The sequence below is a fragment of the Harpegnathos saltator genome, unplaced genomic scaffold, assembly GCF_003227715.2.
Source record: "Harpegnathos saltator strain DR-91 unplaced genomic scaffold, Hsal_v8.6 scaffold208, whole genome shotgun sequence".
Classification (NCBI taxonomy): Eukaryota; Metazoa; Arthropoda; class Insecta; order Hymenoptera; family Formicidae; genus Harpegnathos; species Harpegnathos saltator.
The window spans coordinates 934353-957547 of record NW_020229993.1 but is presented as its reverse complement, the minus strand read 5'-3'; the positions used below and the strand labels follow the sequence as shown (position 1 = coordinate 957547).

General features: G+C 41.1%; 2 protein-coding genes and 1 long non-coding RNA gene across 6 annotated transcripts in view; 1 reads left to right on the top strand and 2 right to left on the bottom strand.

The window, feature by feature from the left end:
- The window catches only part of dpr12 (defective proboscis extension response 12), a 357607-nt gene that overhangs the window by 108639 nt on the left and 225773 nt on the right, over positions 1 to 23195 (top strand). The gene's annotated exons all lie outside the window — the stretch shown is intronic.
- LOC112588396 (uncharacterized) overlaps positions 1 to 23195 on the bottom strand; it is a 260117-nt gene that overhangs the window by 98073 nt on the left and 138849 nt on the right. The window lies entirely within an intron of this gene.
- On the bottom strand, positions 1310 to 21573 carry LOC112588395 (uncharacterized). Of its 2 annotated transcripts, none has more exons than XM_025298146.1 (2): positions 20985 to 21573; positions 1310 to 1603 (listed from the first exon to the last, which is right to left on the bottom strand). In XM_025298146.1, the coding sequence occupies exons 1-2, from the start codon at positions 21128 to 21130 to the stop codon at positions 1447 to 1449; spliced, it is 303 nt and encodes a 100-aa protein (XP_025153931.1). In that variant the 5' UTR covers positions 21131 to 21573; the 3' UTR covers positions 1310 to 1446. The 2 variants fall into 2 exon arrangements, with proteins under 2 accessions (XP_025153931.1, XP_025153932.1); XM_025298147.1 differs by lacking the exon at positions 1310 to 1603 and adding an exon at positions 20471 to 20581.

Genomic DNA, 23195 nt, shown 5'->3' with positions numbered 1-23195 from the left:
CCTAAAGCATTTCCAATTTCATACTCGGCGCTCGTGCGCTCCTGCCCTGCCGGGGCCTTGACGGTTTAAGCTTGCTTTACTTATTCCCGCGTTCTCTTCATAAAATATCGTAAAACCTCATTTTCCGGTCGTCAAAGTAAATAAACTCGTCCTTCTTTCTAAGCCGAGCTTGAGGAAGGGCGATTTAAAGCCGTCTTAAGTACCTTGAAGGCCACATTAAGCTTCCACTATGCAATTACAAGCTCGTCCTGCAGCTTTTTTATAATTAAGGCGACGAAAAGCACTTGCTGCGAGTTGTCGAGCTGACGGTTCGCCGGTCTTATCCGTAATTAAGACGGCACACACGTGCTCGCGGAAATACGTCGCGATTTGCAACGTTCAGCTTCGCCACGGCGCGCCGCGCCGCGCCGTTTCGGATTCGCTCGGCGACTCGCGGTGCTCGTTCCCGCGCTCTCTCAATAAAGCAGTATTCCCGGCCGGAGCAAATAATCTCCGTGTTGTTTTAAGACGAGTTTGACTAAGAATGATATCTCTCAACGTGGCGCGCGCGCGCGTCGACCGCACCTTTACCGACAGCCATTCTTTCTTGCGGCGCATTCTTAAGTTCTAATTGGGAGCTCTCCAATGCTTTTAACGTAACGACGTGTAACGACAATATTTGCGCAGACTTGCGCGGCGCACTTCGTTCGTTCATTCGTTCGTGCGTGCGTGCATGCTGCGTGCAATGCGTTGCACTATGTGTATATCGAACCGTAAGATCGAGTCTTCTTATTTTCCACCCATCTTTTGTTTCTTTTCCTTTCGCTTAACGTACAGTTAGCGTCGCGTCATTTTGAACTCCCTGTTATCGATGAAACTGCTTGAAAGTGGCTAATGGTCAATCAGAGAGCTTATGTAAGCTATTTTTATCCATAAAACGAAGCTCGGAATAACAATCTTTCGCACTTACCTAGTAATTAAAGTCTATTTAACCTTACCGTTATAATTAACAGTTACGTAATCGATTTTCAGTCGCGTACGTTTTGCGAGTCCGACTAAAAATCGCGTAATCTTCTCGCTCTAATGGGCTTCCTACAATAAGCTATTAATCATAAGTTGTAACCAAATTGGTCAACCACAGTCGATTAGTTTTGAAATAATCAATTGTGATTGGTCAATTTGCTTATAGCTTATGACTAATTGTTTATTGTAGAAGGCCTCTTAGTTGTAGAAGGCCCCTAAACCATAAAAATGTCTCTTTTTCTCTGACTCACCGATACACAGCAGACAGAGTCAGCCGCGTTCTGCTGCGGATCTGTAACAAAAAATATAGTTTCGTTAGTTAAACCGTTAGGTCAAAAGTTAGATTAGGTTGAGTTCAATTCGCGGAAGCGCGCGCGCAGATACAAACGTTGACCCTTTGCCATTGTAATTCAACGGCTTTTATTTCAATCGCTCGGCTTGTTTTCAATCGTAATAAATTAAGAAGAAATGTACAAACGATCGGTGAACCTCACCTTCAAGCCGACTCTGCTCGGCCCGAATCGGATCCTCCGATGCGGCATCGGCGTCCGTCGAAATTGCGTCCCGATAAGCTATCGCGTGGCTGCGAACTCCAGCAGATCTGTAACAAAAAACGAGTTTCCTCATTAGTATTACAGCGACAAATTTGCCCCGCATCAAGAGTACGAAGACTTGAGACTACAAATTAGCTTCTTCAACTATATCGTAATTATATCGATATACGTAAACAATAATGGAAACGGTCGTGGCAATTGCGTACTTATGAACATGTTGTTTTCAAAGTCGCGCGACCTTGTCCCGCCGGGACGCGTCTCAGAGAGCCCCCGTAACGTTGTATAAAACTTACCTTTTTAAATAGAAAGGTAAAAAGAGGCGCCAAGTACACACGTAACACGTATTGTTATTTTTAGAAATTTAAAATTATTTTTTTTCAAGTTATATATGTAACATAAAATTTTACTAGTAAAATTTATAACTATAATAAAACTCTACAACACTATTTTATAAAAGAAATGATATAAACGGCAATGTTTACGCTTTTAATACTGTGCATCTGAGCATGTATCTTTGGGCAATATAATTTATTATTTTCGTTATACAAGTAATAAGCTTGTACAAGTAAAACATATCTCTAACAATAAATTCTTCTATTGAATACTATAAATAAAACTCTACAAAACTGTTCTACAAAAGAATGATATAACAAAACAATAGCATCAACTGAGAAACTCTACTCAACATCAACTCTGCAAATGAGAGCGATTTGCAATCTGAAGATAAATGTATCAAAAACTCCCAATGATACGCAGTCCGGTACTTCAAAAACAATGTCTTCATTATTTACTAGAACACTGAGTTTTATAGTTATTTTATTCGTTATTATAATAAATTAGTGATTATAACAATGCAATAAAAAATATTTAATGCAAAAAGTCTTGGCTTGTCTCTCTCTCTCTCTCTCTCTCTCTCTCTCTCTCTCTCTCTCTGTCTCTCTCTCTCTCTCTCTGTCTCTCTCGCTCTCGCTCTCTTTCTCTTTCTCGCACATTTCTACTTCTATATTGTAGCAATATTCTTCTCTCTCTTGTTCTCTATCGCTTGCTCACTCGCACTCGCTACTTCTTCAGCGCGCTTGTAATGCCTCTGGTGTCGGAAAAGTGAGATGCACAAATCCCCTCTCCTCTGCGGTCTAGCGTTTCTTACTTTCTTACTGAATCGAAATTTTCCGTGATTTGGACTTTATTTTAAAATATCTACATTTAGAGACAACGTACACAAAAAACACAAGGACACTTTTCTTTCTATTTTTTAAGGCTGAATCGATTAGCACTGAAGAAATCTCGATCGGTTTAGCCATTGATGAGATATTAATATGTCACCCCTTTCAACTCGCAGATTCGCGTAATATAGGCACGGTATGCCTCGCGTCGTTCGGGCGCAACTTCGTTGCGCTTGAACTTGGTGCGAGGCACTACCGTGCCTCTTAATGCCGTATCATCCCTAAGAGGCCTTCTACAATAAACAATTAGTCATAAGCTATAAGCAAATTGACCAATCACAATTGATTATTTCAAAACTAATCGACTGTGGTTGACCAATTTGGTTACAACTTATGATTAATAGCTTATTGTAGGAGGCCCATTAGAGCGAGAAGATTACGCGATTTTTAGTCGGACTCGCGAAACGTACGCGACTGAAAATCGATTAAGTAACTGTTAGTTATAACGGTAAGGCTAAATTGACTTTAATTACTAGGTAAGTGCGAAAGATTGTTATTCCGAGCTTCGTTTTATGGATAAAAATAGCTTACATAAGCTCTCTGATTGACCATTAGCCACTTTCAAGCAGTTTCATCGATAACAGGGAGTTCAAAATACCGGCCTTAGCGTCTAATTACTATTATTTACAGTTTCGATATCTGCGCAATCAGAATTTGTTGATGTGTGAGATTTCTTCTTTACACAGGTTATATGAACCGCGTTTTCAGATGTGCAAAGCCCGTCTGTAATATTAACGTATAATACGCCCGTCGCTCTTTCGTTCATATCCGCGTGAAAAAAAGCGGCTTATCTCTCGTTGTTCACGCCATCGCGTGATCTAGCGGATCTTTAAAGTTACGTGCAATTTGCGCGGTCGTTAACGGTAGAAAGCTCGAACGGTAGCTCGATCAATTGATAAATACGCCAAGCTGGCCCGAGCGAATGAAAAAAAAAAAAAAAAAGAAAGGAAAAGGGAAAACAAAAAAGCGTGGAATAGACAGTTGTGATGGGTCTTTTTTCTGTAAAATGTCAAAACATTTTTTTACGTGTCAGTAATAACCGCGATATTTTCCAAACATGACAAACAAATCTGTAACGTGCTACCTACCTCGCGGCAATTATAATCTGTCAAAATAAAAGGTCGAAATTATTTGAGACTCCTATTTTTATTTGACAAGTTGCGTCGCGCAAACAAACATGACAAGATAACAGAATAAAACGAGCAGACGCCTTTTTGTTCCTTTCACCCTTTTGTTTTCGTATGTTTCCCAAAATCTCCAGTAACAATGACATCTGTTCGTTCCGATGTATCTCACGTGCGTGATTTCTGACGCGCGTGGCGCGTATGTGCGTACAGAACTCGCTAAATGACACCGCGTCTGCAAGTGGAAGTGGAGAGTCAGAGACCACGAGATAGTCGTTGTTGTGTGATACGCAGTGTGATATTTTGAAAGGTTACATTTCGGCTGGTCCGCGCTCGCCACCTAATGACGGATAATGCGCAATTGGGTCACTTTCCAATTACTAACAGGTCAAATTCACGACGCAGGCAGGAAGTGAGGAGGAAGAATATTAACCGAGCGGTTTCGTCGTTGGATCTCCTTTCCTGGCGCGAAGCCAGGCGTTCGTTCCTTTCCTCGAGTCTCGCCTCGAATCGCCTCTCTGCGTGGTTACTCTCTTTTTATAATCCGCAATAGCGACGCTTGTTTTTCGCAACCACGTGAACGTAGTGTGAATAAATACGAGGAACGCTACATATATCGAATATCATAATCGGATTCACTCCACTGTACGCAATGGCGTTACTAGTTGCTACCGCCACGTATCGCAGCGATGCAATCACATACACAAAACGATTCGAGTATGAGTGAGTAAATAAAAAAGAGGAAAAACTGACCGAGTGAAGAGTTACATTAAAAATTCAGTTTGCATGTTGCGCAAGTGCGGTACGAATCTCCCTCCTCCCCGAAGATAACGAGATTGTTCCGGACGAAATTCGTCACGCTCGCACCGATGCTCATTGTCTCTTGTCTCGCGTGAAGCAGACGGCAACGGATGCGCGAAGCGGATGTTAAGCGGACTGTTAATCGATCGGTCACGTCCCAGAATGACGATCGAGAACGTAAGATTATCGTATTGAAATTCTCAACTGTAACCGGCCAATTCGTTTTCTGTCTGAATTTCAAGTCTGATTCCTCGGAGCAGCACAGAATGTATACTTGATTTCACTACGGTTCGGACACTTTTTTCTCAACGCTCAGTTCAGAAAGCAGCCGATGTTCAGTAAGAAAAGTTGTTTTTCAACGATTCGCTGAAGTGAGCTTCTCTCGTTGGATATTGGCTGCGTTCCGAACTGCACCGAGAAAAGTGTTCGAAGCAAGTATCGAAACCAAGTGTACACTCGGGTCCTTCCGAATAAAAAGTTGCGACACGCGGTGAGACGAGCTGTAATGATCCTTGTCCTCGTGTGCTTGTAGATTCATTCAAACTGAACAGAAAAGTTTTCTATCCTCTTGCGCAAACAATTGCGCAAAATTTCGAGTTATCAGTTAGAGAAAAAGAAAAGTTGATGAGTGATCGCGCACGAGCCGATGCTCGAGTCTCTATTCGTCAATCGGCAGCAAACGAAGAGCGAAATAATGTTCTCTCTTGTACGATTAAGCTTTTCCTTGATCAATGACTTAAAATTTTGTGTGACTGTTTGCAAAATGGTAGGAAACTTTTGTATTCAGTTTGACCTAATCCGCACGTACACGAATGCGTTGTTGCGTCATGCGTCACACTTATTGCACAGTTTGCGCTTATCATCTATATTCCATCTATATACCACTGCAGAAAGCGATAACGGATACAAAAGCTTAAATCTCACTTTTATGTTTATGTTTCTTGGCTCGCGCGCTATGACCCTTACTCACGTTCATCTATCCTCTCGTTGTCCCGAAGATAAAAGATTTCGCATACGAAACGTATATACGGCCGATCAGTCAGTCAATGTACTCCTCGAGAGTGGCTCCACGGAAACGGACGTTCGATTCCAAGGCTTTGGTTTCCCCACCTGTTTTTCCACCGGGGAGTCATCCCGCGCGAAGTTGCAGTGCCATTTCGACCGCAGCTGCTACATACATTTTACAAGATGGAACCTACTGCAGGAGTAAGTGGCATTCCGTGTTTCAAATGACTCGCCGCTATACCTGGCAAAGACATACAACCCGAGTGGTCCGCACCTTCATTCGTCTCCCTTCAAGAGCCCGCCAATCCGCCACGGCTGCCGCGGCAGCGACGCAATCCTTTAATCCAACCCTAAGACCTTTTCTGTATTCCCGCGCGGACCAACCTGCGGGATGTCGAAACTTCCACTTTGTCGCGCTCTCTCGCCGAATAATATCTAACTAACGCGCTCCGAGAGGCAGCTTTTAGCGTATTTCTCGAACACGAGATGCGGATAAGGATCGAGCACGTTCGTGCAAGTTTGCAAGTCACGGGAAATGCAAATCCGCCCTTCTTCTCTTCTCCCTTCTCCTCCTTTTCCCGCGACACCTCGCGCTATCCGTTTTATCGAAGTCGCTTGACTTCGGCAAAATATCGTGACGAGATCCGATCGCGCGTTCAGCATATTCGCCGCCAAGCATGTGTCTCAGCTGACTTTCCGTTATCGTTAATTGTTTAAAAAAGATCTCCCGTAAAATACGCATGTAATCATGCTTAAGAATGTTAACGAGTGAAGAGATCAATCTGCTTACCGATGCACTCTATCTGTTGCTACTTTCTCACTATTATCAGACATAGTTATAGTCTTGTAAATGTAATTGTAATTGTTGACACTTGAGAATGCAGTATATATTTTCTCGTGTGTACGATCTTAAATATTTATACATGCCGAGAGTGTAAGTACTCGAAGTATTTCATATTTCTTGCCCGATTCTAATGTGAAACGAAGAAATAATTTTTAGGAGAACGTTTAGCGGCCTAAACTCCCCATCTAAAGTCGTTTCGAAACGTGATTGAAACGTTGTCGTTTCTAACCTGAACCCGCATAAATTTTCCCTACCGACTTCCAAATTATATACATAGGTCCCACAAGCTATTTTCTATATAGCAAATTGCTCTCTCTCCCGAAATAATCGATGAATCGCGCGCTTGGGTATCACGTGATAGCAGCGTACGCTCGCATTCATGTTACATTCATTTCGTGCTCGCGATCGCAAAATACAACCTCAGACCGTAACGCCCAGGGATTTCACCTTACGACCACGATCGTGAAATGTGTATGCAACGCTTTTTTTACGATTCCGCTATGATTTTCAGTTTACGATTGAACTTTCTCGACGAGCTGCACTTCGTTGCCGTTCATTTTCCTTGACCGTTTTTTCTCCCCGCTTTTTCTTTCAAATTAAACGCTATTGCATGTTCAAGCGCTCTCTCTCGAGTCAACGAAAGCCAAACTGGAGCAATACGTCAGTACTTACACCACACGCCAGACGTATCGCGGAGAATACGAACGCGCGCTCCGCTCGTACCGGCGGGAGTTAAGCGCTCGGGTCGGCTGGCCGGCTGGCCGATTGATTTCGATTTCGTGGCACACAGCGGCGGCGGCTACGTGCCGCCTCGTACATCGCGGAAAATAATTTCGAACAATGCGCACGCCGTGGGAGTTACGATCGGTTTCGGCGAGTTTCGCGCGCGGCAGTTCGCGGTCCGCGGAGAAAGTTTGCGCGCGCGGCTTCGTCCGGCGCGCACGTGTGTCCTCTCGCCGCCGTATTGACGTAGCGGAGACCGTTTGTGTCGCGTATATACGTGCGGATCAATGATAAATCGTGACAGAACGATACATCCCACCGCTGGCGGATAGTACGAACGTATATAGCATCGTACGTACGTACGTACGTACGTACGTACGTACGGCCAACCGTGTCGGATAAAGTTATCAAAAGCAACGAGCGGACTGCGGCCGCCTGACCGGACGGGGCAAAAAAGGAGAAGCCACCCAGTTATTGCGAAGGGTCTCCGACGAGCAATTCCATCTCGGAGAGCAATCCGCCTCGCATCGAGACGCTCCTTCCACGTTATCTTTTTTCCCCCCTTCTGTTTTCCTTTTCTCTCCCACGCCCCCTTTTTTCTCTCTCACCCTAACCCTCCCTCCCTCTCTCTCTCTCTCTCTCTCTCTCTCTCTCTTCCTTTCTCTTTCTCTCCAGTTTTCCCCTTTTTCTCTTTTTCTTTTCGCTTTTAAACCGCCGCAGCGTCGCCGGGTGTAAGGACACGGGATAGCGGATAGCGTATAGCGTATGCCCGCGGGTATCATTCCCGCGAGGTAGCGTCATTAATTCAGAGTTCACTCGCGCGCGACTCGTATTGGTCGGAAGTATTTTCTATGCTAACGAAGAATGGGGAAATCGTCTTGTGTTTGTACAAGCAAACGGAAACGATTGTGAGCGAGCAAGCGCACGGCTGTATCGGGAGCGAGAGAAGGCGAGGAAGGTCCCGAATCAAAATTTCGCGCAGCTTGCGACCCGACGAATCGAACAACGACCACGACGACGACGACGGCTGCGGCGGAAGCGGCGATTAGCATCCATTGAGTATTTCGTTTCGCGGAGGTCGTGAGAGTCAGCTGCAACTCGCACACGAATGGAGAACGTTGATGTTACACGATGAGAGTGTTGATGTGTGCTGATGTCCGCGAATATAAGAATGTCTGCCAGCATAATCTGAATATAAATTTAACAAACCGCTCTAAGAATTGAAAAAATAACTAATACGCAGGCTCTGTTGCCAACTGAAATCACTTTCCTCTTTTGTTACAGTTAAATAATGAAACAAACGCTTTTTCGCGTATCACAAACAACGGTGAATAACTGCGCGCGGTTAATTAGATAATCATTATTGAATAATTATTTCTTAATCTCATGGAAATTTTTACTTCTCAAATCTCTCGAGAACTCGAGAACTCAAGAATCACTTCAGTTAGTACAACTGATATAAATTAGATCAAAATTTCTACCTTGTTACTAGCTAACTGATTCCGTCAAAATATAGAATCGATTTTGTGATTTAGTCACTGTCTCACAATTACTTTATTTGGTCACTTGATGTAGTAAATGACGTTGTCTGTCCTAAAATATTTAGTTATACTTTTATCACATCAATATTTTAAAATTAACAAATCCAAATTGAAGTATGTATATTCATGAAACTTTAGAAAGGCAAAAGCGAGCGTTATTATTGGCTATCAACTAATTGTAATTTTTTATATAATGACTGTAATTTATTTTATTTAACTATCAACTAACTGATCTATTTAGTTACTAAAAGATATAAACATTACCGACTAAGAACAACGTTACACGCAAATTCACTATCACTAGACTAAACATTCACGAGATTCAATTTTTATTTTTCTTAGAATAAGACCGAATAATAAAGTATCCGAATGTAAAAATATCCGACATTATATGATCCACGAGAGAGAGTATAAAAATGCCCGGAATGGTTCGATTAAATCTATCGTTTAAATTAAAGAGAATCAATTAAAGGGTACACTGAACTCTGATCTATAGTATCCGTTTTCGTTAATTATAGCGGCTTGGTGCGTCAAAGAGAACAAAAATATATAACACTGAAAACCAATTCTATGTATTAGTCGTATTAAAACATTTTTTTCTAACTTAACATTAACAAAGGGTTAATTTAATTTGCGACGTTGCGCCGATAATACGAAGGCAGTCTGAATAGTTCTCGGCCTGACACATAATAGTGTTAGATGGTATTAGAAACTGTCAAACTATAATTGTATTGGAAAGTGGCATCCCTGATATAAACCCATGTAAAATTTTATTTCGATCTGTCAAGTCATTCGAGTAGTAGCACCACTTTAATATTGACGTGCCATTGTCTTTTTTAAAATGGAAAAAATTGAATATCGTGCAGTGATTAAATTCTTTGTTTTGGATGGTTTAGCACCAACAGAAATTCATCCGAAATTCTTAAAAGTGTATGAGGATGCATCACCTTCACTTTCCACTGTGAAAAAATGGGCTGCTCTTTTTAAATCTGCTCATACAAGCCTCGAAGATGATCCACGCGAAGTTTGTCCAAAAACTGCTACAACACCACAAAACATTCAACAAGTCCATGATATGGTGTTAGATGATCGGCGAGTGAAAATGCGTGAAATAGCTGAGGCCATAGGCATCTCGAAAGAACGAATTGGAAATATTTTGCATGAAGAATTACATATGAAAAAGCTTTGTGCAAGATGGGTGCCGCATTTGCTAACAATTGACCAAAAACGCATTCGAATGCGTATTTCTCAAGCGTGTTTGGATCGTTTCAAGCAAAATAAAATGAATTTCAAGCGTCGTTTCATAACTGTTGATGCAACTTGGATCCACCACTATACACCAGAGCGAAAAGAACAGTCGAAACAATGGATTGAAGCTGGTGGACGTGCACCAAAGAAGGCAAAGACGGTTCCATCAGCAGGAAAGGTTATGGCAACAGTTTTTGGGGATTACAAAGGTGTTTTGTTGATCGATTATCTTCAGAAAGATAAAACGATTAACTCTGAATATTATTATAGCCTTTTGGATCTATTGGATGCAAAAATTCGTGAGAAAAGACCTGCTTTAAAGGAGAAAAGAATCGTTTTCCATCAAGACAATGCACGTGTTCACACAAGTGTTTTGACAATGGCAAAATTCAACGAATTAAAGTACTCTGACTATTATGTGTTTCCAAACCTGAAAAAATTCCTGGCTGAAAAGCGTTTTATATCAAATGACGAAGCTATTGCAGCCGTGGATGGATATTTTGCAGACCTTCCGGAATCACACTTTAATAATGGTATTGAATTATCGGAAAAACGTTGGAATAAATGTATTGAAGTTTCAGAAGATTATAGTGAAAAATAAAATATATTTCACAGTAAAAAAATTTTCTTTCATTGTTAGGCCGAGAACTTTTCAGACTGCCTACGTAATACCAATAAATATTCCGCTTTGGGAACATATGGAAATAGCCGACTACTATTAAATACGCCATTTTCATTATACTTGCTCATTATTGCGGTCACGGGAGTGGTTGCGCTGGAAAGTGCAAAATATTCTCTCTCGCATTAAGAATAATCCTTCTTGCTTGGCGGGGGGAAGGAGGAGGCAGGATAGTTGGGTAGGAAGGCCGCAGGCGCGCTTGTCCTGATAAAGTATTATCATTCCGCAAGTTTCCATGCAGGCTCCGTAATGAAATATTCAGCTCTTCGTAATCCCCATTCTACTTCCTGCTATGGTATTCTCTCCGACCTGTTCTAGCTGGATATACTCGCCGTATCCTCGTGCACCGTCGAGTCCACCACGAAGAAACCCGGCTGGCGGCCGGGGCTGGCGCAGCGGCGTACTCGAAATTATCAATATCTCGCGTTAAATCATTCACGTGTTTAACCTGTGAAATTGTTGGCAAGGCCGCGCGCGCGCACGCGTACACGATATAGAAGCGTTTTCCACTTCTCGTAACCATATTTGTGCTCCTCTTTCGTTACGCTTAAATAATGAAACGAACGTTCTCGTGTAGCAGAAGCAACGGTGAATAGCCGCGCGCGGTTATTGTCGGATAATCATTTCTTAATCCTGTGGAAATCCCCGCGTTTCAAATCTCTCGGGACTCGAAATTCGGAGCCCGCCCGGAGTCACTTCGATTCAATCTCAGCGACAAGACTAATTCCAAATCGACGCGGCGGAGAAATGACCGAATAAAAGGAAAACGCGCTAGCACGATCAGGAGGGGGGAGGGGGGAGGAGTTGAAGGCAGAGGGGTGGGATAGTAGGACAGTGTGTACGGCAATGTGACAGTCGAGACTGTTTCGCGCAGCGAACTTTCGTGAATTAATTCGTAGTGCAATCTCGGCTCATTAATGTGCCCTGCGGGAGAAGTATTCGGAAGAATGTTTAAACATTCTGTGCAGCCGAAGTTCTCTAATCCACCATTGGGGCGATCTTTACAGTCCCTCGATCTTGGCCGATTGCCAAGCCCCGGCGCTCGTCTTTTCCCTGGCCTTAATAAATTGCAGAAGTTCGTGAGAAGAAAGCTTACCATATTCCACTAAAGGGTTAAAGTAATTTTGATTTTCGGAAGTCTAGTTATGACGCGCGCGAAGAGCAATGTTTTCTTAAACGATTTCTTCCTATCTTGGGGGAAATAGGAAGTTAACCGAGATTAACTGCCGCGATTTCAACCTCCAGTAACGAAATGGCTCTCGCTGTTGAAGCATTGTAACGCGCTCTCGCTGATACATAATACGTGTACAAGCTGAATAATAACTAATCGCCTATGCTGTCCGCTTCATAGACGATGTTCTGTAAAATTCGCAGGACGATATCAAGATTGAATTTATAGTCGGACAACTTAAACTTTCTCCTCTCTCTCGTGAACCAACTATATATACCACATTAGAAATTGAACCTCGTGTCTAACCACGAGGTAATAAATTTGTGTGTAACATCATCATTATCGGCTATTAGTCGGTAATGCAACGTTCACTTCTCCTGGTCATCAGATAAATAGGTTGATATAATAGCTGATGGTTAGATAAAAGAAATTACAGTAATGAGAAAAATCATAACCAATTGCCAGTCAGCAATCTAACTCTCTGTCCCTTATTTTTGCCTTTTTGGGATTTTTTATAAAATAACGTAATCTCAATATCGATTTGCTACTTATTGATTTTGAAACATACAGTAACTCTCTGGAGCATATATTTAGATTATATATTTGTAGAATAGATAATGCCATCTGTTCTCATTACATTTGATCCGTAATATCTAAATTACGCGATGAGATCACAAAACCAATTCCACATTTTAGTGATTAATCAGCCAATAGTAGCTAGTAATGACCTAGAAAATTTAATCTCGTTTGTACTAAATATAATTACAACCTTTGACTCGGGCCAATTAATTGCATTTCTATTCAAATAAATTTAACGTTGAAAATTTTTCGGAACGGTAATACGTACTATAGCAACATATTTTTGTCTTCTATGAAATATTTCTATTTTGTATCGAATCGATGTAAAAAATATAATATTTAATTTAAGTAAAGTATTTAATTTATTTAATTTCAGTAAGGTATATTTAATTTATTTATTTTAAGTAAAGTAAATAATATTTAATTTAAGTAAAGTATGTAATTAAAAATTTCATATTATGGAGGAGGAAAGTTACAATAGGATGTGCCGGGAAAAGAAGAAATGCCCGAATTGCGAATATTCTTGTTCTAAAATTTAATCCAGATATTCGGATTTAAATTCTCGTGTATCTTCTTTAAAAACGTGCACTTTCGTCTGATCGCGTTGAACGCAGTAGTGGCTATTACAATTCGACGTAAAATCCTGACAAATTCGGGAGCGTTCAATCGGCATTGCCGATCGCTACCGACTGAAGCTTTTTCATCCGAACGTAAAGCAGCTCGATCGAACCTGCCATAATATTATATACGATCAAGGTTGAAATGTTTCGCAAACCGTTTGCCGAATATATACCTATTTACCAGGATTTAAATATGCATATCTATTTACCAGGATTTAAATATGCTTGGTCGTTCTCTAAATCGAAACTTACTAAAAATTATTAAAATTAAAAATTATGTTATTGAAAATAAATATTACTAAACATTATTAAAATCTACCATCGTGTTATTAAAAATTACTAAACATTTTCGACTAGACACGTTTATTCCTAAATAGTCACGCATCGTAACTGTTGATTGTACGAAAAGAAGTTAATGACGTATTCAAGCAGCCGTGATATTTTGATGTTCCCATCTTAGCAATAAAGATTATCCGCTCGCATGTTACGCGTAATTAACTAAAAAGTAACATGATTTAATTTGATGTAAGCCAACTGCCTTGTGTTAAAATATGTTAAGTGGCTTACGTGAGATTAAGTGATGTTACTTTTCTGCGTTAATTATGTATAACGCGTGAGCAGCTCCTTACTGATGCAAACGAAACGTAAAGTGTCACAGCTGCTTCGATACATCACCGACGCCTCTTCAAGTAATCAACGTTCATAACGCATGACTAATTCGAAACGGACGCATCTTTTGGTCGGAAATTTCTTAACAATCATTCTCGATCTAGAGACTGACCAAGTATATTTGAATCTTGATGTACGCGAAGAATAAGGAAAATAGATATGGATATGGTTTATCTTTCTCAAGACTAAGAAATTCGATAAACTCTCGCGGCGCAAACAATCAATAACTGATTATTCCATTGATACGAGAAAAGTTTCTAAAGATGTAAAAGTAAGTCTATCTCTCGTAAAAGATCGGTATGGCATGCAATTTAGGACGATATACATAGTACATTATTCTTTTTACTTTGCAATCTTTCGAAAATACTTTCTAAAGTTATTCAATCAGCTTACGATGATATTCTTAAAACATTCTCGTGTAATATTGTTATATATATATATATATATACCATGGTGTATATATATAACAATATACGAGGCGACATATGAGAGGAGACTTCCTACACGGAAAATCCATTAAAGTCAGATTTAAAAACAAACGTCAACACACACAAAGATACCAAGAGAATCTTTTAACCTGTATACTTCTAAAACAATAAACTATTAAAGTCATCCAATTAAAGTGTTTAAAACCCGTACATTTAAATATGCAGAGCAATGCGCGGTGATAAAAGCGCTCGTATATGTCGCTCCATTTTTTATGTTGACATAGAAATTACATACATGTGCAATGATACCGAGTCGGGTTATAAATATCTTCCGACGAAGATAGCAAATATTTAGTTTTTCGGAGCATTAGCAGGAGAAGTGTTATAAACTGCACATAAATTGAAAAATGTGTCATTATTAAAGGCGGTGAGCGTGTATGTTAGATTAAATGCTATTTTTAAACATTTTGCATATGCACGAGAAGAAAGGGAAAGAAACCGAAAATTATTTATGACCCATTATTAAGATCGTAATTGTTAAAGTTCTAGTGAATATATTAAAAACTTGCAAAATTGTCTTAATTTATAGCTATATACCTTTTATTAATACTAACTAAATTATATTTTCCATACTGATTCAAAATATCTATCATTTATCTGCCATTATCTGCGACTTTTCGTCATTCTCAAATTATTGACAAATTCCATGTTTGTAATATGACTCATCTTTTGAGATCTCAATACGTTCGTTGTTTATAAGATTTTCATAACTGGTATTAATATGTTAACAAATAATCTGTTACAAACAAATACAAAATTTGTACAGCTACCACAACAATAAGAAGAAAGCGGCAAATTCGAACCACATTACGAACAATTTTATTTTAAGTCTTAACATACTCACACTGTAAACAAATGTTTAGAAACTCGCTGCCTCCGTATTGCCACATTTAAAGGCTTAAAGGTGACATAAATCCGAGTCACACGCATATCGTAAATGTTCGGACTCGAGACATGCGCAGGGAACGTGTTAAACAAACGTGCGATACGACGAACTTTTGCCTCAAATATATTCCATCATGCAGAACAATCATTGCATATGTAAAAGAAGCGCGCAGGTTATAGATCCATAGTCATAAAATTAAGTCCGCTGAGTTGGGATTTTACATTATTGCATGGTAAATGCTGCGGTGGCTGATATCAGAGAAATCGGGAATAGCAAAAGGGGATGAAGTTTCGCAGTTGTAACGAGCACGTAGATACGAACCTATTATTTATTTATGAGAAAGAATGACATTAATAGAAGATCGCAGAATCATAAAACGTCACGACAGCTTTCTTTCAGTTCGCAAATTTTAACAGTGACTGGTTTATTCGAGGTACTGATTGCAATCGGTATGTGAGGTACGTAATATGATGATAGTTCGTAAGTTAGACTTGTTCACGCGCCAAATTGGATCCGCGGCGATGTAATTAGTTTACGGAACTATTTATCATATCGCACTATATTGTTCCCAGGAAGAAAACAACGCCGGCGGATTAAGACGGGATGAACTTAAACGATCAATTACTTGGAGTATTAATATCAATCAGGCGGAAGGTAGTAACGGGAGAACAGGGTGGGCGACAGGCGCCGTTGAATCGGCTCGAGATAAAGAACGGAAACGCAACGGAAGCGGAAGAAACGGGAAAAGTCCCCCGGTCCGGGCGAATTATTTGCTATTGGAATAAAATATGACCGTGCGACGAGTCCAGTGGTCGGACAACGAACACGGCCGTGCGACTAATTGCCGGAACGGCATTATTACGAAACAAACGAGATAACGGCGAACGTACGGCGAGAAGAGCGGAAGGGATAAGGGGAGAAAAAGAGCGAAGTGTCGGTTATCGAGCGATAAAGACGGCTCGCGAGAGAGAGAGAGAGAGAGAGAGAGAGAGAGAGAATGCGAGAAAGAGAGAAAGCGAAAGAGAGAGAAAGAGAGAGAGGGGGGGGGAGAAAGAGAGAGAAATAAATGGCGGAAAAAGAAAGAGAGGAAAAGAAAAAAGGGGAAACAGCGACGGAGTGAGGCCGAGGCTGCGAAATTTTTAAAGCCTCCCAATTTGTTTTCGGCAGCAGGCAACGCCTTCCTTGTCTCTCCGTCGCCCTCGCTCGAACACCCTTCGCTCCAGCACAGTCTCTCGTTCTCCTCTCCTCTCCTCCACTCTGACAGCATATATCGGCGGCGTATATCCTCCAGAGAAATAAGCCGAGCCATTTCTGCCACTGATTTCTATGCCGCCATTACCCCGAGATTCTCATTCCTTTTCTCCACCTCCTGCGCGTCCTCCTACAACCATTCCCATATCCATCTCCAGTGGAAGAGGAAAGTGGGCTCTCCCCGTACGGCAAATCCGTTACGAGCTCCATACCCGTCGCCGTCGCGTGTACACGGCGATCCCGGAACTAATCCGTGAACGTCGACGGGCGTATGCCAGAAACTAGTTGGAATAAGAGAAGTCCTATAAATATGTATTTTCAAACTCTGTCGCACACACCTGAGAGGGAAATCTTATTATGCTTATTGCGATACACGCAACGTGTAAGAACCAGCGACTCAGGTTTCTCTTAATTCGCGTGAGCGCGGAATGATTCATCGGCGATTTATTTAAAACGCCCGATATTTCCAGCGAATACATACATAGGTGATCCACTTTAAATGAAACGGCCTAATCTCTCGAAAATTATGTAATAATATAATTCTATAGATGAACGATGTAGATAAAATTAAAGACCCATGTGATTATTTGCGAAATCACAGCTCTCCTGCAGTGATCGCGCGTGAACATTCGGCAATCTTCATTAATTAACAACTCAACATTTTGCGTGATTGTTCACGAAATACGAGAGAAGAAATTTTTGTTCAATTTTACACACGCGTACGCGCAGATTGACATGTTATCGCCAGACACTCTGTGACTTTAACGTTCTTCATCGGCACTCACTTGGATCGATTTTGGTACGTTCCACTTGAATATTTTGCTCGGGCGGTACTGATTGTCTATTGGGATCGATATTTCAGGGCGGATTCCGCTGTTTCTTGGAGGTCCTCCAAAGAACAAAGGGGAAATTTACTTACTTCTTTCTCTCCAAGCAGAGAACGGATTAATCTCTTACTTTAATTAACGCTACGACGGTGCGACCAGGTCTCTAATGTAACAACGTTGTTTCCCGACTGACTTCCGGAATATACGTCGTTCACATTTGTGTGTCGCGCGTACCGTGGACCCTCCCTATGTAGTAAATGAATTGTACCGACGAGATGCATATCGGGGGCAGGTGCATTCGCAGCTCGCTGCCGATAAAATCGGGCCTTCACGCCGGCGAACAAGCACGGCATTAAAAGCGACGAATGACGCGGGCGCTCCAACAGCGGCGTGTCGTTCCACTTGTCGTTCCAGCGTATCTCGGCCGACACGCGGCAGATGAAAACCCGGTAGATCGACATTCGCGCCGTCGTTTAATGGAGTTCTACGAGCGCGTTTAAATCGACAAGTAAGATCGCGATTCGCTCGTCGCATCCGCGCTAGTCACGCTTGTTGACGAGAACGAGTTATGCGCAGAGCTCGACCATCTCGATAAAATTTATCATCCCGAAAATCTCGACCGCTCGGACCGTGCGTTTGCACGGTTAGACTTCTACGCATGGACCAGGCGCCGCGCAAAACTACATCTGAAAAGGATGACACTGTGCTCTTATCCAGATAAAATTGCATAAATGGTCGGCTATCTATATAGAGTTCCGGAACTAATCTTTATCCCTTTCTCTCATTCTCTCTCACTCTCACTCTCTCTTGTAGATTATATAAATATATATTATTTTCATCTGCATCTCAAATTGAAAAGGGTGTTGTCTTTATAAGATTATCTAAGACGACGTTCGCAGATAATTTAGTCTACGAGGAGAGTCTGAAAAATTCTCGGCCTTAGATGGCATTGGATAGAAACTGTCAAACTATAATTGTATTGGAAAGTGGCATCCCAGATATAAACCCATGTAAAATTTTATTTCAATCTGTCAAGTCATTCGAGTAGTAGCACCAGTTTTATATTGACGTGTCATTGTCTATTTTAAAATGGAAAAAATTGAATATCGTGCAGTGATTAAATTCTTTGTTTTGGATGGTTTAACACCAACAGAAATTCATCCGAAATTCTTAAAAGTGTATAAGGATGCATCACCTTCACTTTCCACTGTGAAAAAATAGGCTGCTCTTTTTAAATCTGCTCATACAAGCCTCGAAGATGATCCACGCGAAGTTTGTCCAAAAACTGCTACAACACCACAAAACATTCAACAAGTCTATGATATGGTGTTAGATGATCGGCGAGTGAAAATGCGTGAAATAGCTGAGGCCATAGGCATCTCGAAAGAACGAATTGGAAATATTTTGCATGAAGAATTACATATGAAAAAGCTTTGTGCAAGATGGGTGCCGCATTTGTTAACAATTGACCAAAAACGCATTCGAATGCATATTTCTCAAGCGTGTTTGGATCGTTTCAAGCAAAATAAAATGAATTTCAAGCGTCGTTTCATAACTGTTGATGCAACTTGGATCCACCACTATACACCAGAGCGAAAAGAACAGTCGAAACAATGGATTGAAGCCGGTGGACGTGCACCAAAGAAGGCAAAGACGGTTCCATCAGCAGGAAAGGTTATGGCAACAGTTTTTGGGGATTACAAAGGTGTTTTGTTGATCGATTATCTTCAGAAAGATAAAACGATTAACTCTGAGTATTATTGTAACCTTTTGGATCTATTGGATGCAAAAATTCGTGAGAAAAGACCTGCTTTAAAGAAGAAAAGAATCGTTTTCCATCAAGACAATGCACGTGTTCACACAAATGTTTGGCAATGGCAAAATTCAACGAATTAAAGTACGAATTGCTTGAACATCCAGGGTATTCACCAGTTTTGGCTCCCTCTGACTATTATCTGTTTCCAAACCTGAAAAAATTCCTGGCTGGAAAGCGTTTTACATCAAATGACGAAGCTATTGTGTGGAAGCTGTGGATGGATATTTTGCAGACCTTCCGGAATCACACTTTAATAATGGTATTGAATTATCGGAAAAACGTTGGAATAAATGTATTGAAGTTTCAGGAAATTATATTGAAAAATAAAACATATTTCGCGGCAAAAAAAATTTTCTTTCATTGTTAGGCCGAAAACTTTTTAGACTGCCTACGTACATTACTGCAAATGTGTCAAATATTGAAATATTTGTTTTTACATATTTTTTATGGACATGTTTGGACATTTACGTTAATGTTGCCTGCATCAGACAACATTGAGATTGAGATTGCATTGGAACGTGTCTACAATCGGGACAAAAGGGTAAAAGGAATTAAATCATTCATCTTATCTCTCTTTGTCTAGCTAACTTTTTAATCATCTCATGCGCAACACTGTGCTGTGCCACAGATACGTTCGATTTTTGTCTTCGCTACCATTCGAAGAGGATGGACGAAATACCATGACTATGAACAATGAAAGCTGCCCTTTTATTGAAACGTCTCGTAAGAAGCTGCAGGCCATGTGGGATAAGCTTGTGGATTTTCACATTCCGCAAAAATTGTATCAGCCACTCTTTCCAATCGACCATGTGCTCTCGAGAGCATGGAGAGTGCATTACAAGCGGGCCGAGGTGTAAGATAAACCGTCCACGCATCTATCTTCATTTGTGTCAAAGTGACGCTTGTACGCGTATCTCGGCCGAGTTGTGTCGTTTTCGAGCGCGGACTGCGCGTTGGATATGAGCGCGTTTCGATGACAAGATTCAGGTCAGCCACGCTGAAAAATCAATAGCCTGGTACGATAACATTAACGCGCATATAACAGAGATCGAGAGAGAGAGAGAGAGAGAGAGAGAGAGAGAGATCGCGCGATAACGCGTTTAGCGGACCCATTGGCACCCATAAACAGCACTCCGTTATTTCGCTTATGGCGCGCACCGCGCGACCGATAAGTTATAAGTCATTCCGCATCGATGCGAGGCAAGGGGGAAATCGACACCGACATTACCAGAGATCCAGATGGGCGATTGTATCGCGTCCGGAGCGTCTGCAACTCACGGTTACAAAATGGAGCGATAATCTCTTTTAATTAACATAATTTCGGATTACCGTCAGGAATGCATTCCGTTTAAAATGGTAGCGATCGCACGTCGCGCACACGTACACACACACACACACACACACACACACACACACACACACACACATATACTCGTGTAAGCGGCCACACTCTCACTCACCAGCAGGGTGGTGGTCAAACGCCCAGGTCTCCTCAGCTGGTCAGTCCAGCTTTTACCGTCAGTGTCCTAGCTAATATTAAAAATATTCAAATCATCAAATTATCAAATACAATATGTGTGTTATTAAATATTATGTAAACGAACACCTTACTTATATTGACGTATTTTTGAAAAGATATATGTTTATAAACAACATCCCCAGTATACCTTTCTCTAGAAGTCTGTCCAAACTTTTCAACTTTCAAATTATAGCCCTAACATATATACATAATGCGCATGGCGGGACGAATACCTTAAAACAGGTTGCCGGTGAAATCTGTGTTCATAAAGCACAACACGCTCGACAAACATTTGCGCTCGCCGAAGCTGTTAGTAGTAGCAAGCGCTAGGAGGCAGACGTGCATTATAGCGCGCAACCAGTTTCGGGCAATGAAGTACCTACGGACCACATCGTACGTAGGATAAATGTTTACCCGGTCTCATAACGTCGCCTCTCATTGTCTCCAGCATCCGTGAAATCCTGACTGAAGCCTTCGTTCGTTGCGGCAATGACGTACACGTCGGCCATGTGTCCCCACGCCAAGGTAACGTCGAAGAAACCGCAAGCATTGTGGAGCATGTAATCAAAATTGTGTCGATAGAGTCTACAGCGGCTCCGCGCTAACAATGGTCGTGCATAGATGGACGACGACCGTGCTCGGCTTGACAGTATATGCGGCTATAACAGTGAACCTCTCGGTGCCGCGATATTTCGGTTTTAATATCCTCCGAAGAGAGCGACAACAAATGTCAAATGTTGCGTCATCGAATATTATTACCACCATGAGCGCTTTTGGTCGCATGCCTTATTTAGCGCTCTTATTTAGCGCGTGGATGCTTTATTGCCGGAAATTTCATCGTACTTGAGACTTAGCTATCGATTGAATCGCGTGAAAATAACGGCAACGACGACGACAACGATAGTTTCAACGGACGGATGAAAATGGACGTTATGCTTATTTCTTCCTCCCTTCGGCACAGCGACTTAAATGTCATCGCATTGTCAATGACGAGGTGATCGCAGCAATGATAAAATATCGTCTTGCTGGAAAATATATCACTTGGCACGAGGCCGACAGGGTCACGAAATGCTGTCGCGTCGTAGACGTGACTCGGTACGTGATATTTGCAACGCGTGTGAAATATTAATCGAGCGCTGGGAGGTCTTGTCTTAGATTTTTTCAGTCCAGACACGGATCAAGTAGAAAACGTCGCTTTGAAAACGCACGGTTCCACGGAGCGCTTTAATATTTACCGGGTTCTTGAAGCAGAAAGTCGTCGGGTATTACACGCGATAAACGGCCGGCGGATCTCGACGTTTCAAACATGCTGAAATTCCTTATCGATTCCTTAATACGGCTGCGTCTTCGCCGCTGTCTGTCTATCTCGACGGCGGAGCACCGTGAGAAGAAGCACACACGACGTTGATAATCTATCGAAGTTCGTGTCGATGAACTCGGCGAACTGGGTTAACGGCGAGTAGTAGACGAGTTTATTCGCTATTTTTTTTTCTGGAACGCTTTCCCTCTATGTTTTATAAATATATCCTATCCGGATAAACGTGTAGGTGCATGCATGCCTCTGTCATTCGTATTTTTATCTTTACGAGAGCTCAGAATCATCATTACTGCCTAAACGCAATGAGACACTTTGGAAGATGAACAATTTATTACTTTATTTTGCTTTGGAAGATGAATAATTTATTACTTTATTTTGCTTTGGAAGATGAACAATTTATTACTTTATTTTGCATTTAACTTCACGGGAAGCAAAGGACGTGATCAACAAAAAGGCTGCTATAATTATTTGGTTTGAATAATACGGGGTAGTAATACAAATTTAATATACTAGAAATACCCAAGTGTAGTGATTTTAGAGATAGGAGCGAGACGTGAACTTTTGTTTCTTCGAACGGAACGTAAATTTCGGGTAGCAACGGCTAGATGCCGAATTCCTAGAAACACATGTGCGAGGATGTGACAACAAACGCGAGGGGTACGGCTAATCACTCGCGGGAGGAAAAGAGCCTCTTCCCCCGCGAAAAAAAAAGAAGAAAACTGGCGAGCGGAGTCAGGCATGCATTCTGGTTGCTTGCTCTTGGGCCTGTAAGCGTGTGGTGCAGAGAAATGTACGCCCCACTAATTTTATATTTTTATTCCTTATTTCGATAAGACCGTTACTACAAAAGTGATCAAAATCTTGTTTTTAATTTCTAATAAAATTACTCAAATTTATATAACGATACACTTTATATTTTTAATGGACGTTGAAGGAAACTAAAAAAAATAAATAAATAAGAAATAAACTTTTCCATCTTGCATAAGGTACTTTTACGAATTTTAATCTTTTTATTCGCTCTGATAGAAGTAGATCGCGTTAATCATTAACAGTTCTAGTGTTAGAAAATTTATAATTTTTCTACAGATGATACATATCCAACTTTTTTTTTACCGATTATATTAGAATCCTAAAAAAGCTAGTAGTTGACTTTTCAGCCATTTCGAGTGAATAAATTTTATACGGTAAAACAAAACAATGAAGAAAATAATATAAAACATATGTGTAAAGAATAGATTGATGATTGACATTAATGAAAGTTTAAGGAGATCAACTCATCATCATATTCAATTGCTCTACAGCGAAGA